Below are 27688 nucleotides of genomic sequence, written 5' to 3'. Positions count from 1 at the left end.
GTCTTTGTTTTTATTACTTTCGTTTTGTCCTTGTTATACGTGGACGAAATGGGACAAACATTGACGACTCCTTTGTCTCTGACCCTGACTCACTTCCCTGACGTCTGGGCTCGAGCCCACCACCTCTCTGTAGAAGTCCGTAAGGGACAATGGAAAACATTCTGCTCGTCCGAATGGCCAACGCTCCATGGGGAATGGCCCCGGGACGGAACATTTAACCTCTCAATTATCTTGCAGGTTAAAGCAAAAGTGATGGATCCTGGGCCACTCGGACACCCAGACCAGGTGGCCTACATAATTACTTGGGAGGATCTGGTCCGAAGTCCTCCCTCTTGGGTGAAACCCTTCCTCCATTCCCCTTCCCCATCCCAATCTACCCTCCTTGCCTTAGAAGCCCCGAAGAATCGGAATCCGGACCCGCATAAGCCAGTCCTCCCAGATGAACCCCAGAGGGATCTCCTCCTTCTTGACCCCCTGCCTCCTCCACCTCAAAACCCCCTTCTAAGTCCTCCACCTTACGCTTCACCCTTGCCCCCTGTCTTGTCCCCAGCTCTTTCCTCTACCGCCTCGGCCCCTACCCTTTCTCCAACTTCTCCCTCGGCCCCTCCCTCCACCCCGTCTCCTTCTCCAGCCCCGCCCAAACTCACCCCTCGGACGCCGCCACCGACACCTCCTCGTCTCCGCTTGCGGCGGACTGAGGACCCAGATGGCCCTTCCACTTGGCAATCCTCCCTTTTTCCCCTCTGTACCGTCAATCGCACGGTCCAGTACTGGCCCTTCTCTGCCTCTGACCTCTACAACTGGAAAACCCATAACCCTTCCTTTTCCCAAGACCCCCAGGCCCTAACCTCGTTGATAGAATCCATTCTCCTCACTCACCAGCCCACTTGGGATGATTGCCAGCAACTCTTGCAGGTCCTCCTAACCACTGAAGAAAGGCAGCGAGTCCTCCTGGAGGCCCGGAAAAATGTGCCAGGACCAGGAGGCCTCCCAACCCAACTTCCCAATGAAATAGATGAGGGATTTCCCCTCACCCGCCCGGACTAGGACTATGAAACGGCACCAGGTAGGGAGAGTCTCCGAATCTATCGCCAGGCTCTGTTGGCGGGTCTCAAAGGGGCAGGAAAGCGCCCCACAAATTTGGCCAAGGTAAGGACCATAACTCAGGAAAGGGACGAAAGCCCGGCAGCCTTCATGGAAAGGCTTCTGGAAGGGTTCCGAATGTATACCCCATTCGATCCAGAGGCCCTAGAACATAAGGCTACCGTAGCTATGGCATTCATAGACCAAGCTTCATTAGATATCAAAGGAAAACTCTAAAGGCTAGATGGGATCCAAACCTATGGATTACAGGAATTGGTTAAGGAGGCAGAAAAAGTGTATAATAAGAGAGAAACCCCTGAGGAAAGGGAAGCCAAGTTAGCGAAGGAACAGATAGAGCGAGAGGATCTTAGGGACCGAGTGAGGGATAAGCATTTAACAAAAATCCTGGCGGCAGTTGTGAGAGAGAAAGGACCAGGGAGAGAGGGAGAGAAGCGGAGGCGGCCAAAAGTGGAAAAAGACCAGTGTGCCTACTGCAAAGAACGGGGACATTGGATCAAAGATTGCCCCAAGCGTCCTAAAGACCAAAAGAAACCTGCCGCTGTCCTCACCCTAGGTGAAGATAGCGAATAGGGGTGTCAAGGCTCTGGAGCCCCCCCCGAGCCCCGGCTAACTCTCTCTGTAGGGGGGCACCCCACCACCTTCTTGGTGGACACAGGGGCCCAACATTCAGTTTTGACAAAGGCAGACGGGCCCGTGTCTTCCCGCACATCCTGGGTCCAGGGGGCAACAGGGGGAAAATTGCACAAGTGGACTAACCTCCGGACAGTTAATCTTGGACGAGGAATGGTGACACATTCCTTCTTGGTGGTACCTGAATGCCCATACCCCCTCCTAGGGCGAGATCTTCTGACCAAGCTCGGAGCCCAAATCCATTTCTCCGAGACAGGGGCCCAGGTATTAGATCGGGACGGTCAGCCCATCCAAATCTTAACTGTGTCTCTGCAAGATGAATATCGGCTTTTTGACGCTCCGGTCATCACTAGCCTCCCTGATGTTTGGTTGCAAGATTTTCCCCAAGCTTGGGCGGAAACGGGAGGACTCGGGCGGGCCAAGTATCAAGCCCCAATCATAATTGATTTAAAGCCCACGGCGGTGCCCGTGTCTATCAAGCAATATCCCATGAGCCGAGAGGCTCATATAGGAATTCGGCAGCACATTAACAAATTTCTAGAACTCGGAGTGTTGCGACCTTGTCGCTCGCCCTGGAACACTCCTCTTCTGCCAGTAAAAAAGCCTGGTACTCAGGATTACAGGCCTGTCCAAGACTTGAGAGAAATTAACAAAAGAACCATGGACATCCATCCCACGGTCCCCAATCCTTACAACTTACTCAGCACCTTAAAACCAGGCTATAACTGGTATACAGTATTAGATTTAAAAGATGCTTTCTTCTGTTTACCTCTGGCCCCCCAAAGCCAAGAACTCTTTGCCTTTGAGTGGAAGGATCCTGAGAAAGGAATTTCGGGCCAATTGACCTGGACCCAGCTTCCCCAAGGATTCAAGAACTCTCCCACTCTCTTCGATGAGGCTCTTCATCGAGACCTGACCAACTTCCGGACCCAAAATCCAGAAGTGACCCTACTCCAGTATGTGGATGACCTCCTCTTGGCTGCTCCTACCAAAGAAACCTGTATACAAGGTACCAGGCATCTACTCCAGGCACTGGGTGAAAAAGGATACCGGGCATCCGCCAAGAAGACACAGCTCTGTCAGACCAAGGTAACATATCTGGGGTATATCCTGAGTGAAGGAAAAAGGTGGCTCACCCCTGGGCGCATAGAGACAGTGGCTCGCCTTCCACCACCACGAAATCCCAGGGAGGTACGTGAATTCTTGGGAACTGCTGGGTTCTGTCGCTTGTGGATACCCGGTTTTGCTGAATTGGCCGCCCCCCTTTATGCACTCACCAAGGAGAGCACCCCTTTCACCTGGCGGGCAGAGCATCAATTGGCTTTTGAGGCACTAAAAAAGGCCCTCTTGTCTGCTCCAGCCCTTGGGTTAACAAAGCTGAAATAATTGCCTTATTGAAGGCCCTTTTTCTTCCTCAAGAAGTGGCTATAATTCACTGCCCTGGGCATCAGAAAGGACAGGATCCAGTCGCAGTAGGAAACAGACAGGCTGACCAAGTGGCCAGGCAAGCCGCCATGGCAGAAGTACTGAGCCTAGCCACAGAACCTGATGAAACCAGCCACATAACTATTGAACATACTTATACCCCAGAAGACCAGGAAGAAGCAAAAGCCATAGGGGCTATAGAAAACAAAGACACTAAAAACTGGGAAAAAGGAGGAAAAATAGTCCTTCCCCAAAAGGAGGCCCTGGCAATGATCCAGCAGATGCATGCCTGGACACACTTGAGTAATCGAAAGCTAAAATTACTGATTGAAAAAACTGACTTTCTAATCCCAAAGGCAAGTACCCTCGTAGAACAAGTGACATCTGCCTGTAAGGTCTGTCAGCAGGTAAATGCTGGGGCTACCCGAGTGCCAGAAGGGAAACGAACTCGTGGTAACCACCCAGGAGTCTATTAGGAAATAGACTTCACTGAAGTAAAACCTCACTATGCTGGATATAAGTACTTACTGGTGTTTGTAGATACCTTTTCAGGATGGGTAGAAGCCTACCCTACCCGGCAAGAAACGGCACACATAGTAGCCAAGAAAATTCTGGAAGAAATCTTTCCTAGATTCGGACTTCCCAAGGTAATTAGGTCAGATAACGGGCCGGCCTTCGTTTCTCAGGTAAGTCAGGGGCTCGCCAGGATATTGGGGATTAATTGGAAATTACATTGTGCCTATAGACCCCAGAGCTCAGGACAGGTAGAAAGAATGAATAGAACAATAAAAGAGACCCTTACTAAATTGACCTTAGAGACTGGTTTAAAAGATTGGAGACGCCTCCTATCCTTAGCTCTGTTAAGGGCCCGGAATACGCCTAACCGTTTTAGGCTCACTCCATATGAAATCCTCTACAGAGGACCTCCCCCTTTGTCAACCTTGCTTAACTCCTTCTCCCCCTCCGATCCTAAGACTGACCTACAGGCCCGGCTAAAAGGACTCCAAGCAGTATAGGCCCAAATCTGGGCCCCCTTGGCAGAACTGTACCAACCAGGACATCCACAGACCAGTCACCCCTTCCAGGTGGGAGACTCTGTCTACGTTAGACGGCACCGCACTCAAGGACTAGAGCCTCAATGGAAAGGACCCTACATTGTTCTCCTGACCACGCCCACAGCCATAAAGGTTGACGGAATCTCCACTTGGATCCACGCATCCCACGCCAAGGTCGCTCCAGGGATGCCCGGACCAACACCACCTGAGACATGGAGACTCCGACGCTCCGAGGACCCGCTCAAGATAAGACTCTCTCGTATCTAGCCCCTTGCTTATTACTAGCCCTCCTTCCCTGCGTCGCTGGCAGTAATAACCCCCACCGGCCATATAACCTGACCTGGCAGGTAACTGATTTTAGTACTCATGAGGTCTTAGGTAAAACCTCAAAAATTGCTCCTATGGGGACTTGGTTCCCTGACCTCTATTTCAACCTAGACAAAATAGCAAGGATAGATGACATGGAAGGGGGAGAATGGAGAAAACAGGCTAGAAGGGTGTCCGTAAGCTGGAACGGGTTTTATGCCTGTCCCGGATTCAGGACAGGAGAAATGAGAAAAACTTGTGGAGAAATAGATGCCCTGTTTTGTGCTAGTTGGTCCTGTATAACTACTAATGATGGAGAATGGAAATGGGCCACGAAACCCTGGTATATAACCATGTCCTTTGTCCAGCGCTGCACCAGAACCCGATATTCCAAAACTTGCAATCTGGTCCGCATCAAGTTTGAAGATGCAGCAAAATCTGATAACCGTTGGATATCCGGGTTAACATGGGGCCTATATTTATACCAAAAGCCACTGTATGGAATCCCTATCCAAATCAAATTAATAGTCAACCGTATCACAGCCCCTGTCGCAGTAGGACCAAACCAAGTTTTATCAGAAACAAGGAAGCCCCTGGTTCCTGCAGCGAGAGAGCCCCAACCAAGAGCTCCTAAAAGCACTTCCCCGCCCTTAATCTCCACCTCCTCTAAATACACACCCTCAGCCCAAAACGTCACCCGCGGGCCCCTTGACCTGGGAATAGGTGACAGGCTCCTAAATCTCATAAAGGGCTCCTATTTCGCTTTAAACCAGACAAAGCCAGAATTTACCTCCTCTTGCTGGCTATGTCTGGCAACAGGACCCCCTTACTATGAAGGCATCGCCTCCACTAATAATTTCACTAACTCCACCAATCCTACTGGATGCGCGTGGGAACAACAAAGAAAACTAACCCTGGCTGAGGTTTCTGGGTCGGGAACCTGCATAGGCCAAGTGCCCCCTAGTCATCAGCATCTTTGTAATGTAACCTTGACAGTACCCAGCTCCAATCACTATTTGGTCCCCTCCGAGACGGACTGGTGGGCTTGCAACACTGGGCTCACCCCCTGTGTATCCACAGCCGTTTTTAGCAGCGGCACCCACTATTGTGTATTGGTACAAGTTGTTCCCCGAGTATACTATCACTCTGGAGACTCCTTTGATCTCCAGTATGAGCAAAAAACTCATAGTAGACCAAAGAGAGAACCTATCTCCCTCACCCTCGCCGTCATGTTAGGAATTGGGGTAGCGGCTGGAGTTGGGACCGGGACAGCAGCCCTAGTGCATGGTAACCATCATCTGCAACAACTTAGAGTAGCCATAGATGAAGACCTTAGAGCCATAGAACAATCTATCACAAAACTTGAAGAGTCCTTGACTTCTCTGTCTGAAGTTGTATTACAAAACTGACGAGGACTAAAAATTGTCTTTCTGAAAGAGGGCAGGCTCTGTGCAGCCCTGAAAGAGCAATGTTGTTTTTATGCAGATCATTCAGGAGTAGTTAAAGATTCTATGGCAAAACTAAGAGAAAGATTAGACAAGAGAAAAAAAGAGAGAGAATCTCAGCAAAGTTGGTTTGAAAATTGGTACAACCGATCCCCTTGGTTTAGCACCCTAATCTCCACCATCTTAGGACCCCTCATCCTGCTCACGCTCATCTTGACTTTCGGGCCGTGCATACTTAACCGTTTACTCGCCCTTATTAAAATAGATTAAACATAGTACATGCTATGGTTCTGACCCAACAATACCAGACCCTCAGGACTGAAGAAGAGGCTCAAGATTGAGCCTCTAACACAAAAAGAGGAGGGAATGAAACTAGGCCTCATAATTCCTAAGCCTCATAAAATTTAGAAAGCTTGGCCATCATGAAACTTAAACCCCAGATGGCCACGGATAGCCCCCCGATGTTCCCAGAACCCAAACAGAAAGACAATTCCGGGAAATAGCCTCATGGGGTCCCACCCTGATAGCCTCATGGGGTCCCACCCTGACTCAATGTCCCCGATGTTCCTGGAATCAGCAATTCCAGGAAAGAACCTCCTAAGGTCCCGCCCCAACCAATCGGAACAAGATACCTTGCTCAGGCCATAGACAGACCCAATTACCACGCGCCTAAAGCTTTGTTTGAGTTTCGCGCCCTAAGCTGTGTTTGAACTTGTGTTTGCCTATATAAACAACCTGTAACAAGCACTCGGGGTCCCAGGGCCAACTTAGAGCTTGGGACCCTAGTGCGCTAGTAATAAATAACTCTCTGCTGTGAATCTCGTGTCGGTGATCCTTCGCAGTGACCCCTGCCCAGGAGGGAATCGACAGTTCGGTTCCAACACTACCACACAGTATTCTTTCCATCTTCACAGAAATGCAGGGCAATTTCTGCAGATCTGAGGATTTCACTTTGGGTTTGGCATCAAATCTTTGAGCTGCTCAGCTACAAATTCATGAAGCACATTTCTCATACTGCAGAGCTCAAAGGGAGACCAGAGCATGAAGGGGTGGCCTGCCCCTCCACACCTGTGGGTGTTTCTCGTTAGGTGGAAAGAGAGACTTGAGAAAAGAAATGAGACACAGAGACAAAGTATAGAGAAAGAAAAAATGGGCCCAGGGGACCGGCACTCAGCATACAGAGGACCCACACTGGCACCCAGTCTCTGAGTTCCCTCAGTATTTATTGATCATTATCTTTACCATCTTAGAAAAGGGAAGTGGCAGGATAATAGGATCATAGTAGAGAGAAGGTCAGCAGTAAGACATATGAATAAAGATCTCTGTGACATGAATACGTTTAAGAAAAGTGCTGTACCTTGATATGCATATGCAAGCATCTCCATAAACGTTTTTAGTGCATAAAGAGCAGCATTGCAGCTAGCACGTCCCACCTTCAGTCCTAAGGCGGTTTTCTCCCATCTCAGTAAATAGAACATACAATCGGGTTTTACACCAAGATGTTCCATTGCCCAGGGACGGGCAGGAGACAGATGCTTTTCTCTATCTCAACTGACAAATGAGCTTGAAGAAACAAAGGCTCTTATATTAATCCTCCTCAGCACAGACCCTTCACAGGTGTCAGGCTGGGGGACGATCAGGTCTTTCCCTTCCCATGAGGCCATGTTTCAGAGTGTCGCGTGGGGAGAAACCTTGGACAATACCTAGCTTTCCTAGGCAGAGGTCCCTGTGACCTTCCACAGTGTATGTGTCCCTGGGTACTTAAGAGAATGGTGATGACTTTTCACAAGCATACTGCCTTCAGGCACTTGTTTACCAAAGCACACCCTGCATAGCCCCAAATCCATTAAACCTTGAGTCACCACAGTACATGTCTCTTGCAAGGACAAGGTTGGGGGTAGGGTTACAGATTAACAGCATCTCAAATGCAGAACAAAATGGAATCTCTTATGTCTACTTCTTTCTATATAGACACAGTAACAGTCTGATCTCTCTTTCTTTTCCCCACAGGAGCACTTGCTTCACTTATAAAAGAAATGGGTCCAGGAAGGCAACAAGAGATGAGATTCCCTCCCGCTGTCTCCACAGGTCACTGCACTGTGTCCAGGGCTTTGATGTCCTTGCAACTCCATCAGGAGGGAAGCTCAGGAAAGAGATAGAAGGAGATCGAGCCTGAACGGAATGAGGCACATCCCCCATATATCTCCCAACTTCCTGAGCCCAGCACAAACACATTCCTCCATATTTCTCTCAAACTTCAGAAAAACACCACCTAGGAAATCCCCGATAAGGACACAGCGGGAACCAATAAAAAATGCTAAATGTGCTGTAACCGAGAGAATTACCTTGTTCCCCTGTAACTTTACATATCCTGTTTACATTGGGCTATAAAAAGCAAGCACTCGCATTGTTCGGGGCCCTCCTGTACGCTGTGGAATGGAGGGACCAAGTTCGAACTTGCAGTAAAGATCCTTGCCGCTTGGCTTTGACTCTGGACTCTGGTGGTCTTCTTTAGGGAACAAACGGTCTGGGCATAACAAGCCCTGCCTCTAAGTGGAGGGAGACTTTAGGCACAGGATTAAAGGAAAGTTAGTAGCCAGTGTCTGGAACATCTACATATAAATTGTGTCCACATTCACCTAGGCAGCGCAGGTGTCCCCCGGAGAGGAGTCCAGGGACTGTGGAAGGTTGAGACAGTTTGTGATCAGATGCCTCAGTCTGGGAGAATCCATCCTGTGGTGCATTGTATTAAGTCAATTTTGCAAAGGCAAGATAAGAAGGCCATTTCTCTAATCATTCTGGGTTACAGATGGTCAAAGATACATTAGGTAAAATTTGTTAGATAGATGTAATACAGTCACTATTACACTAGGCAGGTCATTGTGGTCAGACAGAGAGTCAGTGACCAGCAAATACAGAGGCATCCAACAGACCTAGGAAGTCCTATTCCTTCTGCACCCTGTGTCCAGTTCATCTTCCCAAATGGTGGACAACAGCAGCCAGGGAGCCCCCAGTGTTTGGCAGTGCACCTGCAGGGGTGGCCCCCATAAAGTGGGAACAGCTTCCCCAGAAGCAGGTTTCCGTGGCCTTTTCCTGTCCTCCCAGCTCAAGGTCCCACTGCATGGCCTGGCATGCTCTGATCCTCTCATGTCCCTGCATCTCCAGCCTGTCCTACCCAGAGCTCCACAAGCCCTGGCTACTGACTGGCTCTGTCACCTTCTGACTTCTCTCCTCCAGACCTTCTCTTCCTTAGCTCCTCCCACATATGCATACCATCTAATAAATCCATTACAGTGTCAAATTTGTAGTGGCTCTATTTTATTGATGCAAACCAAATGGAGATGTTCTTAACAGAAGTGGTTTCAAGGAACAACCTTTAACGATGGAATTCTAGAAGTGGATCTCTGATCTGTCTAGATTTGTTGTGGAGAAAGACCCTTAAGGAGAGCCCTGAGACCTGGAGGAGGTCAGGTGCTGCAGCCACAAGAGGAAGCCTTTTCCCAGGTGTGGCCCCTGTGATAGTGATTCCCCATCAATGTCCAAGACTGACCTGAGCCCAGCAATCAAAGGGGTGGGCTTTCTTGCACTTAATGCTAGATCTCTGCACAGAGCGAGGCTCATTCTGTCTGGACCACTTTGGGCCACTTGGGGTTCCAAGGTTCCTGGTGTAGAGAACTCTGCCCAGGGCATCCCTGAGTCTTGGGGAGCGGGAAGGAGGGCAGAGCCTCCCTGTCTTTATGTGCGGAGAGGAGACAGCCTTGTAGCGCTGTGGAGTAACTGCTGCCACAGAAGTACACAGATGTCTGGGAGGAAGCAGCCGACTCCAGCCTGAGTGGGAAATCCTCTGTGTTTGATCTAGAGACATTGTAGCCATTGGGGACTTCTCCTTTGTCAGTGATACCAGCAGCAGCTGAGTAATGAATCAGCCTCAGCCCCATGCCTGGGTCTTGTCGATACCAGGACATGCATTCATGGTTCATATCCTGGGCACACTGCAGTGTCATGCTCTGTCCTGTCTTCAGGACCTGGAATTTTGGGGTCTGATTGACAGCAGCATTCCCTGGACCTGCAGAGAACAAAACTGATGCTGCAGCCCCAATGGGAAGGCACTAGGCCTTTAAATCCATGCAAGAGGCCCTGCCCAGGACCCACCTGCCCACAGGAGAGAAAAGGCCGCACAGCACAGGAGCCTGATGCTCATGGCAGGTGCTACAGGACGGAGGGGTCTTCTGGGTCTGTGTGTTGATAAAAGGGGAACAGGGCTCTCAAGGCAGTCATTCTGAGACGTCATTCTCCCTGCCTGGGCCCTGGAGCCTTCCTGTCAGGAGAGGCCACGCCCATTCCCCAGTTGGTCAGATCCAAAATCAATGCACTAGTAAACAGCCGAGAATGAGAGGAACACATTTGTCTGAATTGAAATAAGTCTCCAAGATTTTCATGACCTTTTGTAAACCATTTGTATTTCAATGCAAATTTTATTTCTTCAATGATATAATTAATATTCTAGTGTTAGTTATCTACATAGTGAGTGGCTCTTCAATAATATAATTAACAATCTAGTGTTAGTTATCTACATAGTGCTGTAGTCTAGAGTCTTAGGGAAGCTCCTCATGTCTTCCTGCTGTTTTTGACTCCTGTGTCCCAAATACTCCTTCAAGTATCCTTTTCTAATTTGCTTAATTGACCATAATCCTGTTTAAATTCCTTTGTCTATATTGGTTTTCTCTGTTAGCAAGTTTCCAAATCCCAGGGGCAGGCTCATCAACATTGGAGGAGTCGTTTTGCTCTGTTTCTAGTCAATTCACTGACAGATGAGACTCCTGAGAAACCCAGCTGAGCACCTTCAGCTCCACCCAGGGCTCTTGCTTTCCATGTCTGGGGTGAGACCACGGCAGAGAGAACCACCTCATGCTGCTGACTGCCCACTGTGTGTGGATGATGGTGACCACACAGCACTGCCCATGACCTATGGGCACAAAGGTGGCCTGATGCGTGAGGGACTTGGGGAGAGAGGGTGGGCTTTAGGGGAAGGACGAATGCTCTGTTTGTATTTGAGATGTCATGTTTCACAGAAACATGTGCAGGATGCCTGCCGTTAATTTAGTAATAATTAAATTGAGTAATAAACAAAAAGGAACTCAAATAACATATCTCCTGTTTCCTCCAGGATTTCACAAGCTTTCCCTGGGGTTTTTCCTTGTCTGTTTTCTGAGCTCATCATCTTCTCCTAGACCCAGCCACACCCTTCCCCCAGGCCCCTGTGTCTACTGTACCAAGCAGCAGAGTTTGATTCCTTCTGGCTCCCCTCATTTCCATGGCTGCTTAATTACGGGTGGGGTGGGTTTAGGATGGCACAGGGCAAAACAACGTAAAGGGCATTATTCTTCTTAGCGCTCTGATTCACACTCAAGATTATATGCTTCCTGGTAGAGCCTCACAGTGAAGGGGTGGCCTGCCCCTCCACACCTGTGGGTGTTTCTCCTTAGGTGGAACGAGAGACTTGAGAAAAGAAATGAGACACAGAGACAAAGTATAGAGAAAGAAAAAGTGGGCCCAGGGGACCGGCGCTCAGCATACAGAGGGCCCAGGCTGGCACCGGTCTCTGAGTTCCCTCAGTATGTATTGATCATTATCTTTACCATCTTGGAAAAGGGAAGTGGCAGGATAATAGGATCATAGTAGGGAGAAGGTCAGCAGTAAGACATATGAATAAAGATCTCTGTGACATGAATAAGTTTAAGGAAAAGCGCTGTGCCTTGATATGCATATACAAACATCTCCATAAACCTCTTTAGTGCATAAAGAGCAGCATTGCTGCTAGCATGTCCCACCTTCAGCCCTAAGACAGTTTTCTCCCATCTCAGTAAATAGAACATACAATTGGGTTTTACACCAAGATGTTCCATTGCCCAGGGACGGGCAGGAGACAGATGCTTTTCTCTATCTCAACTGCCAAGAGGCCTTCTTTCCTCTTATACTAGTCCTCCTTAGCACAGACCCTTCACGGGTGTTAGACTGGGGGACAATTAGGTTTTCCCTTCCCACGAGGCCATATTTCAGACTATCACATGGGGGGAAACCTTGGACAATACCTAGCTTTCCTAGGCAGAGGTCCCTGAAACCTTCCACAGTGTATTTGTCCCTGGGTAATTGAGATTAAGAGAATGGTGATGACTTTTCACAAGCATACTGACTTCAGGCACTTGTTTAACAAAGCACACCCTGCACAGCCCAAAATCCTTTAAACCTTGGGTCACCACAGCATGTCTCTTGCAAGGACAGGGTTGGGGGTAGGGTGACAGAGTAACAGCATCTCAAATACAGAACAAAATGGAGTCTCTTACGTCTACTTCTTTCTATATAGACACAGTAACAGTCTGATCTCTCTTTCTTTTCCCCACACACAGTACTCATCGCATGTGGATCAACATTCCCCCATCCTCACCTCTCAGCTTGCCAACAAGTTACAGACTCTTAGAGTAGAAAAGGCCTTAGAAAAATCTTGTTTCCATTTCCAGGTGTGCTTTGTAAGGTGGAGTTGTTATTAATATTTAACACAGCTATTTGTCCTTCATTTCCAAAGCAATTACTCCCTCAGGTGTGCATCTGTGCTGAGACCTGAAAAACCATTAGGAGAAGGGGGAGGGTTGCATCACAGCTTCACGACTTAGAATTTGATATTACGTGTCCTTTGTCTTTGATATCCTGCGGCCACTCTGCTGTGTTCCCAACTGGCCCTCCCCACTGCCTATGCTTCCTTCTCTGCTGGTTCAAAGAAAATAAGATCCTCCTAATTTTAGAATGCAGGAACACTTACCAATTTCAGGCCCATGAGTGTCTCTCTTTGAACTCTGAGTTATTTATTAAACAAACTGTGACTGCATTGGCCGTGCCATTTTTTCCGTCATCACCAGACTTCACAAGGTAAAGGAGTCTTATAGATGTTTCCTTAACCTCAAAAATAAATTATCCCACCTTCCAACTACTTACTAAGCAAAACTGACTAAAATCCGATGGGATTCTAGTTAACATTGTTTTCCTCTACATTTCACATATAAGAAGTGACCACTTAGATGCTTTTCTCCCTCCCTCTGAAACTAGGCCTCATAAAACTTAGAAACTAGGCCTCATATAGAAAAAAATTAACACCAGGTGGCTCTGGATAGGGTTCCACCCTGCCTCGATAGGGTCCCACCCTAATAGGGTCCCACCCTGCCAATTCCGGGAAACAACCTCATAGGGTCCCACCCTGCCAATTCCGGGGGTCCCACCCTGCCTCGAAGTTCCCGGAAACAACAACTCCAGAAAAAAAAACCTCATAAGGTCCTGCTCTAACCAATTAGCATAAGACACCTTGCTCAGGCCATAGACAGACCCAATTACCACGCACCTAAAGCTTTGTTTGAATTTCGCGCCCTAAGCTGTGTTTGAACTTGTATTTGCCTATATAAACAGCCTGTAACAAGCAGTCGGGGTCCCAGGGCCAACTTAGAGCTTGGGACCTTAGCGCGCTAGTAATAAATAACTCTCTGCTATGAATCTCGTGTTGGTGATCCTTTGCGGCGACCCCTGCCCAGGAGGGAATCGACAGTTCAGTTCCAACATTTGGTGCATTGGCCGGGAAGTGGGGTCGTCCGAGGACCCCCGACCCATCCGGCGGAGACCCATCTGGCCCGGGCCACGGACTGCTGACTGAACGGACCTACCAGGTACTTTCGTTTTGTTCTGTCTGTCTTGCCGGCTAACTCTGAACTCTGGGGAGTACTCCTTCTGAATTAAGTGGGGAAGGGGGACAGACGTGTCCGGCACCTTCCCACTTTCGCCCTGGGGGACGCCCTGGCGGTAGTCTGGGAGAAGGCTAATGACTCGGTCAGCCTCCTCAAATCTGTAGGCAGGTCGCCCCTGCCGTCTGAATATTTTGTAATCTTGTGGCGCTACTCTCTGGCCGCGCAGCTTCTCCTTACTTGTCTGGTCTTTGTTTTTGTTACTTTTGTTTTGTCCTTGTTATACGTGGATGAAATAAGACAGACGTTGACGACTCCTTTGTCTCTGACCCTGACTCACTTCCCTGATGTTCGGGCTCAAGCCCACAACCTCTCCATAAAAGTCCGTAAAGGACAATGGCAAAAATTCTGCTCGTCCAAGTGGCCTACCCTCCATGTTGGGTGGCCCCGGGACGGAACATTTGACCTCCCAATTATCTTACAGGTTAAAGCAACAGTGATGGATCCTGGGCCACTCGGACACCCGGACCAGGTGGCCTACATAATTATTTAGGAGGATCTGGTCCGAAATCCTCCCTCTTGGGTGAAACCCTTCCTCCATTCCCCTTCCCCATCCCAATCTACCCTCCTTGCCTTAGAAGCCCCAAAGAATCGGAATCCAGACCCGCATAAGCCAGTCCTCCCAGATGAACCCCAGAGGGACCTCCTCCTTCTCGACCCCCTGCCTCCTCCACCTCAAAACCCCCTTTGGGGACCTCCACCTTACGCTTCACCCTTGCCCCCTGTCTTGTCCCCAGCTCTTTCCTCTACCGCCTCGACCCCTACCCTTTCTCCAACTTCTCCCTCGGCCCCTCCCTCCACCCCGTCTCCTCCTCCAGCCCCGCCCAAACTCACCCCTCGGACGCCGACGCCGACACCTCCTCGTCTCCGCTTGCGGCGGACTGAGGACCCAGAAGGCCCTTCCACTTAGCAATCCTCCCTTTTTCCCCTCCGTACTGTCAGTCACACAGTCCAGTACTGGCCCTTCTCTGCCTCTGACCTCTATAACTGGAAGACCCATAACCCTTCCTTTTCCCAAGACTCTCAGGCCCTAACCTCGTTAATAGAATCCATTCTCCTCACCCACCAGCCCACCTAGGATAATTGCCAGCAACTCCTGCAGGTCCTCTTAACCACTGAAAAAGGCAGCGGGTCCTCTTGGAGGCCCGGAAAAATATGCCAAGACCAGGAGGCCTCCCAACCCAACTTCCCAATAAAATAGACGAGGGATTTCCCCTCACCCGCCCGGACTAGGACTATGAAACGGCACCAGGTAGGGAGAGTCTCCAAATCTATCGCCAGGCTCTGTTGGCGGGTCTCAAAGGGGCAGAAAAACGCCCCACAAATTTGGCCAAGATAAGAAAGAAACCCCTAAGGAAAGGGAAGCCAGGTTAGCGAAGGAACAGATAGAGCGAGAGGATCGTAAGAACCGAGTAAAGGATAAGCATTTAACAAAAATCCTGGCGGCAGTTGTGAGAAAGAAAGGACCAGGGAGAGAGGGAAAGAAGCGGAGGCGGCCAAAAGTAGAAAAAGACCAGTGTGCCTACTGCAAAGAACAGGGGACTCGCGGAGGCGTTAAGGACGAAAGAGGGCGCGGCCAACTCCCGGGGGGACGGCAGGCCGAGAGCGCAGCGCCCGGGCCTGGCGCCAAGCCTGAGCCCGCCAGACAGGAGGCGGCCCCGCCGCGGGCTCGGCTCCAGCCCCAGCCCCGCCAGCATGGCCGGCCGGACCGTACGGGCCGAGACCCGGAGCCGGGCCGAAGATAACATCAAGAAGGTAATGGCGACCATCGAGAAGGTCCGGAAATGGAAGAAGCAATGAGTGACTGTAGGCGACACTTCCCTTTGTATCTTCAAGTGAGTGCCAGTGGTGGACCCCCAGGAGGAGGAGCGAAGGCGGGCAGGTGGCGGGGCAAAGAGATCCCGTGGCCGGGAACGTCGGGGCAGGGGCGCCAGTCCCCGAGGGGGTGGCCCTCTCATCCTGCTGGATCTCAATGATGAGAACAGCAACCAGAGTTTCCATTCGGAAAGTTCCCTGCAAAAAGGCACAGAGCCCAGTCCTGAGGGCAGCCCCCAGCCCAGCCGCCCTGTGTCACCTGCCGGACCCCCAGAAGGGGTCCCTGAAGAGGCTCAGCCCCCACGGCTAGGCCAAGAGAAAAATCCCGGGGGCATAACTGCTGGCAGCACTGACGAACCCCCAATGCTGACCAAGGAGGCCCTGGCAATGATCCAGCAGATGCATGCCTGGACACACTTAAGTAATTGAAAGCTAAAATTACTGATTAAAAAAACTGACTTTCTAATCCCAAAGACAAGTACCCTCGTAGAACAAGTGACATCTGCCTGTAAGGTCTGTCAGCAGGTAAACGCTGGGGCTACCCGAGTGCCAGAAAGGAAACGAACTCGTGATAACCGCCCAGGAGTCTATTAGGAAATAGACTTCACTGAAGTAAAACCTCACTATGCTGGATATAAGTACTTACTGGTGTTTGTAGATACCTTTTCAGGATGGGTAGAAGCCTACCCCACCCGGCAAGAAACGGCACACATAGTAGCCAAGAAAATTTTGGAAGAAATCTTTCCTACATTCAGACTTCCCAAGGTAATTAGGTCAGATAACGGGCCGGCCTTCGTTTCTCAGGTAAGTCAGGGGCTCGCCAGGATATTGGGGATTAATTGGAAATTACATTGTGCCTATAGACCCCAGAGCTCAGGACAGGTAAAAAAAATAAATAGAACAATAAAAGAGACCCTTACTAAATTAACCTTAGAGACTGGTTTAAAAGATTGGAGACGCCTCCTATCCTTAGCTCTGTTAAGGGCCCGGAATACACCTAACCGTTTTAGGCTCACTCCATATGAAATCCTCTATGGAGGACCTCCCCCTTTGTCAACCTTGCTTAACTCCTTCTCCCCCTCCGATCCTAAGACTGACCTACAGGCCCGGCTAAAAGGACTCCAAGCAGTACAGGCCCAAATCTGGGCCCCCTTGGCAGAACTGCACCAACCAGGACATCCACAGACCAGTCACCCCTTCCAGGTAGGAGACTCTGTCTACGTTAGACGGCATCGCACTCAAGGACTAGAGCCTCGTTGAAAAGGACCCTACATTGTTCTCCTGACCACACCCACAGCCATAAAGGTTGACGGAATCTCCACTTAGATCCACGCATCCCACGCCAAGGCTGCTCCAGAGACGTCCGGACCAACACCACTTAAGACATGGAAACTCCGACACTCCGCGGACCCGCCCAAGATAAGACTCTCTCGTATCTAACTCCTTGCTTATTGTTTGCCCTTCTTCCCCGCGCCGTCTCTAGTATAGTTTTTGACGCTAACCCCCCACCGGCCATTTAGCCTGACCTGACAGATAATTAATTTTAGTAATCAAGAGGTCTTAAATAAGACCTCCGAGAATACTCCTATAAAGACTTAGTTTCCAGACCTCTATTTCAACCTAAAAAAAAAAAAAAAAAAAGCAGGAAAGATAAAAGACACAGGCCCCCGGTTTACTGGTCCCACAGGAGTCCTATTAAGGACTCCTCAGGATAGACAAGAATAAAAAGGACAGGCTAGAAAAATGTCCATCAGCCGGAACAGGTTTTATGCCTGTCCCGGATGCAAGACAGAACCAATAAAAAAACTTGTAGAAATCTGACTCACTTATATTGCAAAAACTGGTCCTGTGTAACTACTAATAATAAAAAGTAAAAATAAGCCACAAAACCTTAGTATATAACTATGCCCTTTGTCCAGCCCTGTACCACAACCCGATATTCAGAAAATTGCAACCTGGTTCGCATCAAGTTTAAAGATGCGGCAAAATCTGATAACAGATAAATAACAACAAGATTAATATAAGGTCTCTATTTATACAAGCACTTCCCCGCCCTTAATCTCCCTCACCCTCGCCGACATATTAAAAATTAAGGTAGCGGCTAAAGTTAAGACCGGGACAGCAGCCCTAGTGCATAGTAACCATCATCTGCAATAACTTAAAGTAGCCATAGATAAAAACCTTAAAGCCATAGAACAATCTATCACAAAACTTAAAAAGTCCTTGACTTCTCTGTCTGAAATTATATTACAAAACTGACAAGGACTAGAAATTGTCTTTCTAAAAAAGGGCGGGCTCTGTGCAGCCCTAAAAGAGCAATGTTGTTTTTATGCAGATCATTCAAGAATAGTTAAAAATTCTATGGCAAAACTAAAAAAAGATTAGACAAGAAAAAAAAAAAGAAAAAAAAATCTCAACAAAGTTAGTTTAAAAATTAGTACAACCAATCCCCTTGGCTTAGCACCCTAATCTCCACCATCTTAGGACCCCTCATCCTGCTCACGCTCATCCTGACTTTCGGGCCATGCATACTCAACCACTAACTCACCCCTATTAAAAATAAATTAAACATAGTACATGCTATGGCTCTGACCCAACAATACCAGACCCTCAGGACTAAAAAAGAGGCTCAAGATTGAGCCTCTGACACAAAAAGAGGAGGGAATGAAACTAGGCCTCATAAAACTTAGAAACGAGGCCTCATATAGAAAAAAATTAACACCAGGTGGCTCTGGATAGGGTCCCACCCTGCCTCGATAGGGTCCCACCCTAATAGGGTCCCACCCTGCCAATTCTGGGAAACAACCTTATAGGGTCCCACCCTGCCAATTCCGGGGGTCCCACCCTGCCTCGAAGTTCCCGGAAACAACAACTCCAGAAAAAAAAACCTCATAAGGTCCTGCTCTAACCAATTAGCATAAGACACCTTGCTCAGGCCATAGACAGACCCAATTACCACGCGCCTAAAGCTTTGTTTGAATTTCGCGCCCTAAGCTGTGTTTGAACTTGTATTTGCCTATATAAACAGCCTGTAACAAGCAGTCGGGGTCCCAGGGCCAACTTAGAGCTTGGGACCCTAGCGCGCTAGTAATAAATAACTCTCTGCTATGAATCTCGTGTCGGTGATCCTTCGCGGCGACCCCTGCCCAGGAGGGAATCGACAGTTCGGTTCCAACACCTCATGTTAACAACAGCTCCTCATAGAGTTCCCTGGTCTAGTTTATTCACATCAGTGTCTCTGTTACATCTTGTGATGGGAATAATTTTCTCAAAGCTCAGATCTTCTGGTTCCAGGCCACTAACCACTCACCTGCTTTAGTATCTCCCCATTGCCAACACCATGAAGCATGTACCTGCAGTGCTGTAGGGTACACAGACCCTCCTACCCCTGGTGTCTTATCTGAAGACAACCCCAGATGGTTCTAGACTTCCCCTCCCTCGAACTCCCATCGATCAATCCCACACAGAAACAAGCAGACTGTCCTTTATCTGGCTCCATCATTTATTAGCTCTGAGACCATGGGCAAGGCATTCATTAACCTTCCTGGACTCTAGCCTCATGTAGACTCATCTATAAAACAAGACTAACATTCCTCTCAATGCTTTATGAGCATGAACTCAGATACTGTGTAGTCTCTGATAGGTTTGACAATTATCTACCCTTTTATCCCTCCCTGTCTCCTCAAGCAGGAGAAACTGATAAACTCTCAGACCTGCTAGGACTATGAGTGATGGAAAAGCTGGAATCATCAACTAAGTGCTGGAGTGAGGAGAACCTGGAAGCATAAGGTGCCATTCAGCCACTTTAGAAAAGATCTGGCAGAACTTAGGAATCAGGCAACAGAGCACAAGTGTACCTGTCTACCCTCATTATGCAATGTGAAGCAGCTAATAGGAGCAAGTTAGGTCTATATAAACCAATCTGGAACAATAAAGACCAAGTCTGTTAACAGAAAAGAGTATGCATGTGGCAGGTAAAGTGTACGGGTGAACCCATTTTCTGTAGGTGTACTTGGGTAGAAAGTTATGCATGAACACAGAAAAGAGGGGTAAAAGGAAGCAAACCAGAGTGTTAATATTCATTACCAATGGAAGGTGGGATTGGATTCGAGAGCATTATTGACATTTTCATTATATATATATTATTTAATTTGGTTATTAAAAAATCTTAACCACACGCAAGCTTTAAGTTAACACTTTTCATCAGGTATCAGAATTTGTAGCATCTAAAAGGGCAAAGTACAGAAAGCTTCTGTTAATAGAACTCCCTATAAAGGCTCTTTTTTTTTTTTTTTTTTTTAATAAACTGAGGATAAAGTGTGCTCCGTGAAAATGCACGAGGTCCTGGAGAACACAGCAAATCTCTGACTGCTGAGGAGGGTGAGCATCGAGGTCGATACATTTGATGGTGAGGTCAGTTCATGCTGATTATGAACTAATAAGGCTTCTACCTCTGAAAGCCTGATCACCATGGGGAAGTGGAGGATCTCACTCCTTGTTCTAGAACAGACTTTGAGTAGCCTCCTGATTGGAAAAGGAAGAGAAATGAGCACCCTCTAGTGCCTGCATTTCCAAACTCAGTGAGAGCTTGTTTCCGGTTATACATTCTTCAAACTTTAGAAATGCTCTTTGTTTCTGATCCAAGTAGCAGTATTATTACGATGTTGATTGTAATGATACTGCACAGTTATGAACAGTACACAGCTTTCTCAAATACAGATTTAGCGACTGGGTGGAAGAAAATGCTGTCCTTAGGGAAGATGTTCCGACTTTGGTATGTTTAAAGTTCAATTATTTAAAATAGTTAGTCTATTTTTGGTCTTTATTGCCTAAAGAGGTAAAACTGCATTCGTCTTTAAAGTATAGATTCAAATCATTTCGGCAAAACTGGGGCTTCCACCCCAATTTTGGGCCTCCACCTACCTCTCCACCATCAGCTCCGGGTGTCTACTTTAGGGCTCTGTTTGACAGGCTGCTGCTTTTTCACTGAACATATGTCCTTCCCTCCCATTCCTAGGTCTCTGTCTTATTTCTTACATGAGACATATTTTAGGTACATTTATTCTTAGTGTGAATATCCAAAATTAAATTTTACTAGAATAAATTGAGAAAAATATGCTTAGATATTTATACGAGAAAGTGGTTTTTGTTTACACACAAACAAAATTGTTTTTTAGCTTTTGTTGCATTAAATTAAACTCTTGTGCATCAAAAAACACCATAAAAATGAAAATGTAAGCTACAGACTGGGGAAAGACACAGGGAATGCATATAAATGATTTTTTAAAAGTGTGAAATTTAACATTCCTCAAAGTTGCTAATGAAGAGGCCATAGTAATGACTCCTGAAGACAACTGAATCTCCACTGCAGCCCTGCTGGTCACTAGAGGACAGTGTGAGGGTTCTGACTTACTGACCAGGATGCAGAAGGTGATGATGGAGCAGGGGCTAGATAGAAAAATGTATGGACTAGTTTGTTTCCTGCTTCTGATCCTTACAAGCCAGGAGACACGGGAAAATGACTCAGTGTCCCTTAGCCTTCCATCCGTAAAGGAAAAATAAGAATGTTTGATATGCAAGATTGTTGAAAGGATTTAAGCTATATAACAAATACAAAGAATCAATCGCACATCTAGGGCTCATTGGTCACTCTTGTTCTGAAGCTACCCAGGAAGTGATAAGCTGCAAGAAGATGCAGCAGAGAAGTGGGCACTCTCAGGGCACAGGAAACCTGGGCTCTGTGGGTTGGGAGAGCTCTGCACTCAGTAGGACAGTAGACATGGCTTCCAAACAACTAAAAGCTTCCCTTGAAGGAGTGAAAGCTGGGTGGGGCCTGCAGCTCTCAAATCAAAGCTAAGGCAGGAAGTTTACATACAGAATGTCAGTGACTCTGCCAGGCTGTGCCAACCTGCTGGCACAGAGATACAGGGCCGAGTCCCCCATCTCCGAGGCGTTCACATTCAGCTCAGAGCTATAGTTAGGGAACTGGCGACCTGAGAATCGGTCAGGGAAGTTGCCTCTGACTCTCTCTTCCTTCCTATCATACTCAGAGATAAGCTGGGGCCCCTGACCCAGGGCCTGTTGGTACCAGGACACACTGCTGTGCCCAGAGATAGGAGAGCATCTCAAAGTCACTTGCTGTCCTCTCGTTTTGATCAGGTGTGTGGGACTTTGGGTGACTCCAGCGTCCACTGCGCCTGTGGGAAAAGGAGATGTAGGATGAGCCAGGAGACAGCCTGGAGGCCCTCCCCAAGGTAAAGTGGAGGACACAGGGGTGGGAAAGCTGAGAATGGGGCTGCTGTCCAGTGCACAGGACTCACCTGCTCCCAGGAGACAAAGCAGCGCCCAGCAGAGGAGCCCGGGGCCCATGGCACAGTAGGGCAGGCAGCACTGCACCTGACGCAGGGCTTGGTTCTCCTGGGATAGAGTTGAGTGAGTTCCGGTCCTTGATTTTCCTGATGGGAGGGGTATCCTGTGATGTCACTGTCCTGTGTCCTCCCCATGCAGGCTTCCTTAGGTCTGGTGCTCCACGGACCCTGGATTCTACCTGTCCTGCAGAGCTGGAGGGATGGGTGAAGGCAGAAGCTTCTGTAATGATACAGTTGCTCCTCTGCTCACAGGCTGCCCCATCGCCCTATCACCCTCCTCTGACCTAGTGCTGCAGTGCTCCATGCTGGAGCTCACACACCTGCTCATCAGCGGAGGGTGAGGAGCCTGTGATTAAACCTCAGGTTCCAGCTGTTCCTTGCGGTCCTCACATCATCTTTCTGATGCTAGATTCACTCCAATGTTTCTAACTATATTTTCTTGTCCCAGGCAACATTCCCAGCCCCTTTCCTCAGTGACCGGTGGTGCAGAGTTCCCAAGACTTAGTCAGTCTGATCAGATCCAAAGCAGACCTGGGTTGTCTGTAAATTATTAATAGTACAGATTCCCCAGAAAAAAATTCTAGTGCTTTAACAGCTCACAGTACAGAGTTTGGCTTATAGTAGACAGGACAGCAGAGGGAGGTAGGGTCACCACCTGTGCTGGCTTGCAAAATCTATTCCCTTGGCTCCCTTCTTTCTGGGTTAAATTTCCTGGTGACTGAAAGTATTCACACAGTAGTCTGAATGCTTAGCCCCTTAGATATTTCTTTCAGCAGATATCCTAGCGAATGACTCATAATTTTTATGTTCCATGAAGTCCTAGAACAGGACACAATTTTGCCAAAGATTTTGGTACTTACAATAAGGATGGCATTTACTTCAATTTCTGATACCTTCTTTCTCATTTCACCATGAGCCCTCACCAGAACTGCCCTTAATTCTCTGTTTTCAGCAATCTAGGCTTTTACTAGTCTGCTCCTCCCAATTCTTTCAACCTCTATCCATTAGCCACTTCCGATTAACTACAGCTGCTTCCACATTTTCAGATATTATAGCAACAGCTTCACTCTTGGTACCATATTTTCTTTCAATTTCTTTCCTATGCTATAAAGAAATACCACAGACTGGGTAATTTATAAAAACAAGAGGTTTATTTGACCTATAGATATGGAGACTGCAAAGTCCAAGATCAAGGGTCCATAACTGATGAGGGCCTCCTGCTATTATCCAAGGCAGGAGGAAGGGGAAGCAAGCATCCAAAACAGAGAAAATGGCTGAATTCATCCTTTTTATCAGAAGACCATTCCCAAGACAACTAATTCACTCCCACAATAAGGGCATTGATCTCTTTCTGAGGGCAGATCCCTCATGAACTAATTGTAGCTGTCCCACCTCCCAATACCATTACATTGGCAAATTTTAACGTGAGCTTTTGTGGGGACACGCAAGCATAGCACACACATCTACACCGTGAGTCTGTATTTCCACTCTTAAGTCTATATCTGAAAAAAGAAAAAAAAAAGAAGAATGCGTATGTCCACAAGAAAGAATTCCACAAGAATGTTCACAACAACTTTATTCATAAAGGTTGAAGACAGGAGTAACGTGGATCTCCATCAGCAGGAGCATGGATCAACAAGCTGTGGTATATTTATGCCATGGAATATTAGTCATAAGAGAGAATGACCTACTGATACAACAATATGAATACACTTCAGAAATACTAATTTTGGAGAAAAATAACTCAATAAAAATATGATTCCATTATATGAAGCTCAAGAATAGATGAAGCTAGTCAATGGTGATAAAAATAGAAAAGTTTTTATCTCTGGGATAGAAATTAATTGGAAATGAGCATGAGGATGCTTTCTTGAGTGATGGAAATTTTTTTATTTTTTTATTTTTTTATTTTTATTTTTTGAGACGGAGTCTCGCTCTGTCGCCCCGGCTGGAGTGCAGTGGCCGGATCTCAGCTCACTGCAAGCTCCGCCTCCCGGGTTCACGCCATTCTCCTGCCTCAGCCTCCCAAGTAGCTGGGACTACAGGCGCCCGCCACCTCGCCAGGCTAGTGTTTTTTTTGTATTTTTTAGTAGAGACAGGGTTTCACCGTGTTAGCCAGGATGGTCTCGATCTCCTGACCTCATGATCCGCCTGTCTCGGCCTCCCAAAGTGCTGGGATTACAGGCTTGAGCCACCGCGCCCGGCCAAAGGTTTTTGTTTTGTTTTGTTTTGTTTTTTTGTTTTTTTTTGAGATAGAGTCTTGCTCTGTCTCCCAGGCTGAAGTGCAGTGGTGCAATCTTGGTTCACTGCACCCTCTACCTCCCAGGTTCAAGTGACTCTCCTGCCTCAGCCTCCTGAGTAGCTGGGATTACAGGCACCCACCACTGCGCCTGGCTAACTTTTGTATTTTTGGTAGAGACAGGCTTCACCCTGTTAGCCAGGATGGTCTCGATCTCCTGACCTCATGATCCGTCAGCCTCAGCCTCCCAAAGTGCTGGGATTACAGGCATGAGCCACCACGCCGGGCCAGGAAATTTTTTTATAATAATTTCAGTTATTATTGCACTGGCATACGCATTTGTCAAAATGTACCAGGATGTCCTTGTATTAATATTTGTTTTACTCTCTATTAATTAATATTTGTTTTACTCTCTATTAATTAAACCTTAAAAAAATTACTAAAAATTAAACAGCTAAATTGCATAAAAGGTGGGAGTCATATACAAATGTATGCTTGTATTCTGCACAGCCCAATTTAAAAATACGAAAAGACAGGAACACACCTATCTGTGTAAGATATGGAGAATGTGAGAAGTGCTCAGTGACTGAAATAGGCAACATTGAAATTTGGCAACAAAATAACCTCAAGTGACCAGTGGGCTGGAAAACAAGTGAGGATCAATATCAAGGACAGCTGTAGACAAACAAAAACTTTCTAAAAATATCTTAATGAGCTGTTGAAATTCTGAGAACCATGAGCTGTTATACATTTCATAACTTGGGAAATTGGGCATCTGCCAGTCTCACCATAGAGCATTTCCTTTGTTTTTGACTTTCCACATATTGGCCAATAGGTGAATTTATTTTTTTGCCCAGCAAGCAGACTGCTACCCTCTTTGTGAGTTGGGTTCTGGGAGATCCAGCCCTCCCCCTTTGGCAGCCTCACAGAGGGGAGTTGGGCATAGCACAGACACACGGGGTTCCCTGCACGTGGGGTTTGCAGTCCCTGTAAAGCCCAGCTATGGACCTTAGTCCTGAAGTTAAGGGATCCCAACTACAGAAATCGTGCCTCTAGGTGTCCGCTTTACCTGTAAGTGCTAAAGAGGGATACAGTTGGAGAAAAATGAAATGTTTGCTCAATATTATTCTGTAATATTTTACAAGAAAATAAAGTGAGGAGTTCATGCATTTTCATCCAAGGCAAAGTCATGATAATAACTGAATTCCTTCCTTATCTAGCCTGAGAAGACTCAGACACTGCTCTATGCCCACAAATACTTACTGGAGACTTATTTATAGTCTCTTTTCAATAATTCTACTGGTAGATTATCTTCAGGTCTAACGGCACAGTTTGGTGCATCTCCTAACATTTTCCTTCAGTAGTCTGTTTATTTAGGTATTTTAGAAATTTTTATCATTATTTTTTTGCCCTCCAGAGAACACGTACTTGGTGTCCAGTGGAATCTCAGCCAAGGTGATGTTTTCAGTACGACTTACAAACTTGTAGAATCCCAGATCTATATACTATATAACACTATATATTATGAAAAATAAAATAAAAAGGAATAAATTCAATATTATAAATAAAACACTTCTTGAATTAAAGGCCTCAGGAAAATTATTTCAAATCAAATGAGTTGGACAACAATGAAAACACTCAGAGTCTAAAAATCAGATTTCCTGAGGGAATCAAGGTGAACTGGCAGCAGTGGTGAAGGCATACTTCTGTCTATCAGGACATCAGCAATGGCAAATGGAAATAAAATAAAGGATATACATGACTTAAAGTAGGCAAATAAATGAAGTCTTGTTGTTATCATGATTGTATTTATCAAGTAAGGACCATAAAAGTTGCAAAGACCTTTACTTCAAACAGGAAGAGAGGTTCAATATTTTGTTGCAGAAAACTTCCATGGTGACAGGGATAGAAGAGCTTCGAAAGAAAGACGTTCCTGGGTATGTAGCCTCAGACTTTCCAGATGCCCCAACATACGCAGGAGAAGAGGCATGTTTCCCTCCCTTGACAACCTCATGGGTGTGGGCAGCACCACAGCCTCCAAAACGTATAGAAGATGCATGTCTGCCCTGAAGGCCTAGGCTGAGACACCCACTCCTTGCTTGAAGAAGTGAGCTGGTTCAGAGGACTCCTAGAGTGCAGTGGGCCGTGATTGTTTTCACCACCTACATTTGCAGTCACTGTGTTTCAGGAATGAATCTGTGGTCTGTTTCTACCCAAAGGACAGCCGATGTCCAAATCTACCTCTTTCCCATGAAAAGTGAGGAGCAAAGAGAGACAAAAAGTAAGGGGCTCTTGGAGCTGCAAAGAGAAAGAAGGATGAGGTTTGTGAACAGGAAGGAGGCGACCGTGCCACGCTGTGGCTAAGCTGCTGGCACAGAGATACATGGCCGAGTCTCGTTGCTCTGTTCGCTGGATCTTCAGAGTGGAGACGGATCCCTCAGGCCTCTCTGCAGAGAACCGATCATTGGGCAGCCCTGATTTGTCTGGTTGAGCTTTGTCATTGAAGTAAGTCAGAAGCTCTGGGCCCTGCCCCAGGGCCTGTTGGTACCAGTAAAGGTAATCATGACCCGAAATTGGATCACACCTGAGAGCTACATCCTGTCCCCTCTTTGTGACTTTGTACCTTGGGGACTGGGAGACTCCAGCACCTGTGTGATCTGTGGAAACAGAATTTGGCAACAGAATAAGGAAAACATTTGTAGTCATCACACACACACACACACACACGCACACGCACATGCCTATACACAGGAAAAAAATGAAACTACTTGGTGTTCTGAGGACTCACCTGTCCCTAGGAAACCCAGGACCACCCAGCAGAGGAGCCTGGTGCCCATGGCAGGGTCAGGCTAGGACGGGGGCGTTACCAGATCAGTGTCACTGTGAGCAGGAGCAGAGGATGACGGACGTCCTTGTCCCCACAGGGCAGTTCCCACAGTGACATCACTTCCTCTCTCATTCCCTAGGACGTCAGGGTCACAGTATTTATATTAGAACACACTTGGGTGACGCTTTAAATATTTTTAACCACCGTTTTAACAACATCAATGCATGGCGCATCGCCCTGGGCTCGAGCTGTCTGGACCCGGAGGCCTCACGCTGCATCTCTGAGTTCATCTTCTCATCCTACAGCCACTCCTCTGTCTGCTGGGCATGTCATGTAGGATGCACCAACAGTGCCCCTGACATAGGGCACAAAGGGGTGAGCTCATTGTCTTTCCTGCAAGTCAGGGTACTCTGTGCCATCCCATTCATGCCCCAGCCTCCTCCATTCACCCAGTCACACGTGCCCAATGGAACTGTCCCATCACATGGGTTTCCTCATGAACTGCCCTCATGCCTTTCTTTTGGGATCATTTCACACCCTTCTTAACTGTAACTCAGAACAGATACCCATAGAAAACCATCTTAGGCATAGAATGACTTACTAATGCTCATCCATTCCATGCCCTAGACTGGGTAACTGGGAACTTCCATATGAAAAACACCAGGACCTAAAGTTCTAGCATCTAAGATT

The 27688-nt window shown here is 47.4% G+C and overlaps 1 pseudogene and 1 gene segment (V, D, J or C); one reads left to right on the top strand and one right to left on the bottom strand.

Annotated features, from left to right (window-relative positions):
- Positions 1–14612: 14612 nt before the first annotated feature.
- On the top strand, positions 14613–18672 carry LOC102134119 (B-cell CLL/lymphoma 7 protein family member C pseudogene; annotated as a pseudogene).
- A 4872-nt stretch (positions 18673–23544) lies between these two features.
- Positions 23545–27055, bottom strand: LOC107129315 (T cell receptor beta variable 7-6-like). The segment is given in 2 exon segments: positions 23545–26828; positions 26960–27055. Coding segments are annotated over 2 exon segments (522 nt in total).
- Positions 27056–27688: the final 633 nt, after the last annotated feature.

Source organism: Macaca fascicularis, chromosome 3, assembly GCF_037993035.2.
Source record: "Macaca fascicularis isolate 582-1 chromosome 3, T2T-MFA8v1.1".
Taxonomy (NCBI): domain Eukaryota; kingdom Metazoa; phylum Chordata; class Mammalia; order Primates; family Cercopithecidae; genus Macaca; species Macaca fascicularis.
The sequence above is the reverse complement of the archived record's forward strand: the minus strand, read 5'-3'. Positions and strand labels throughout refer to the sequence as shown.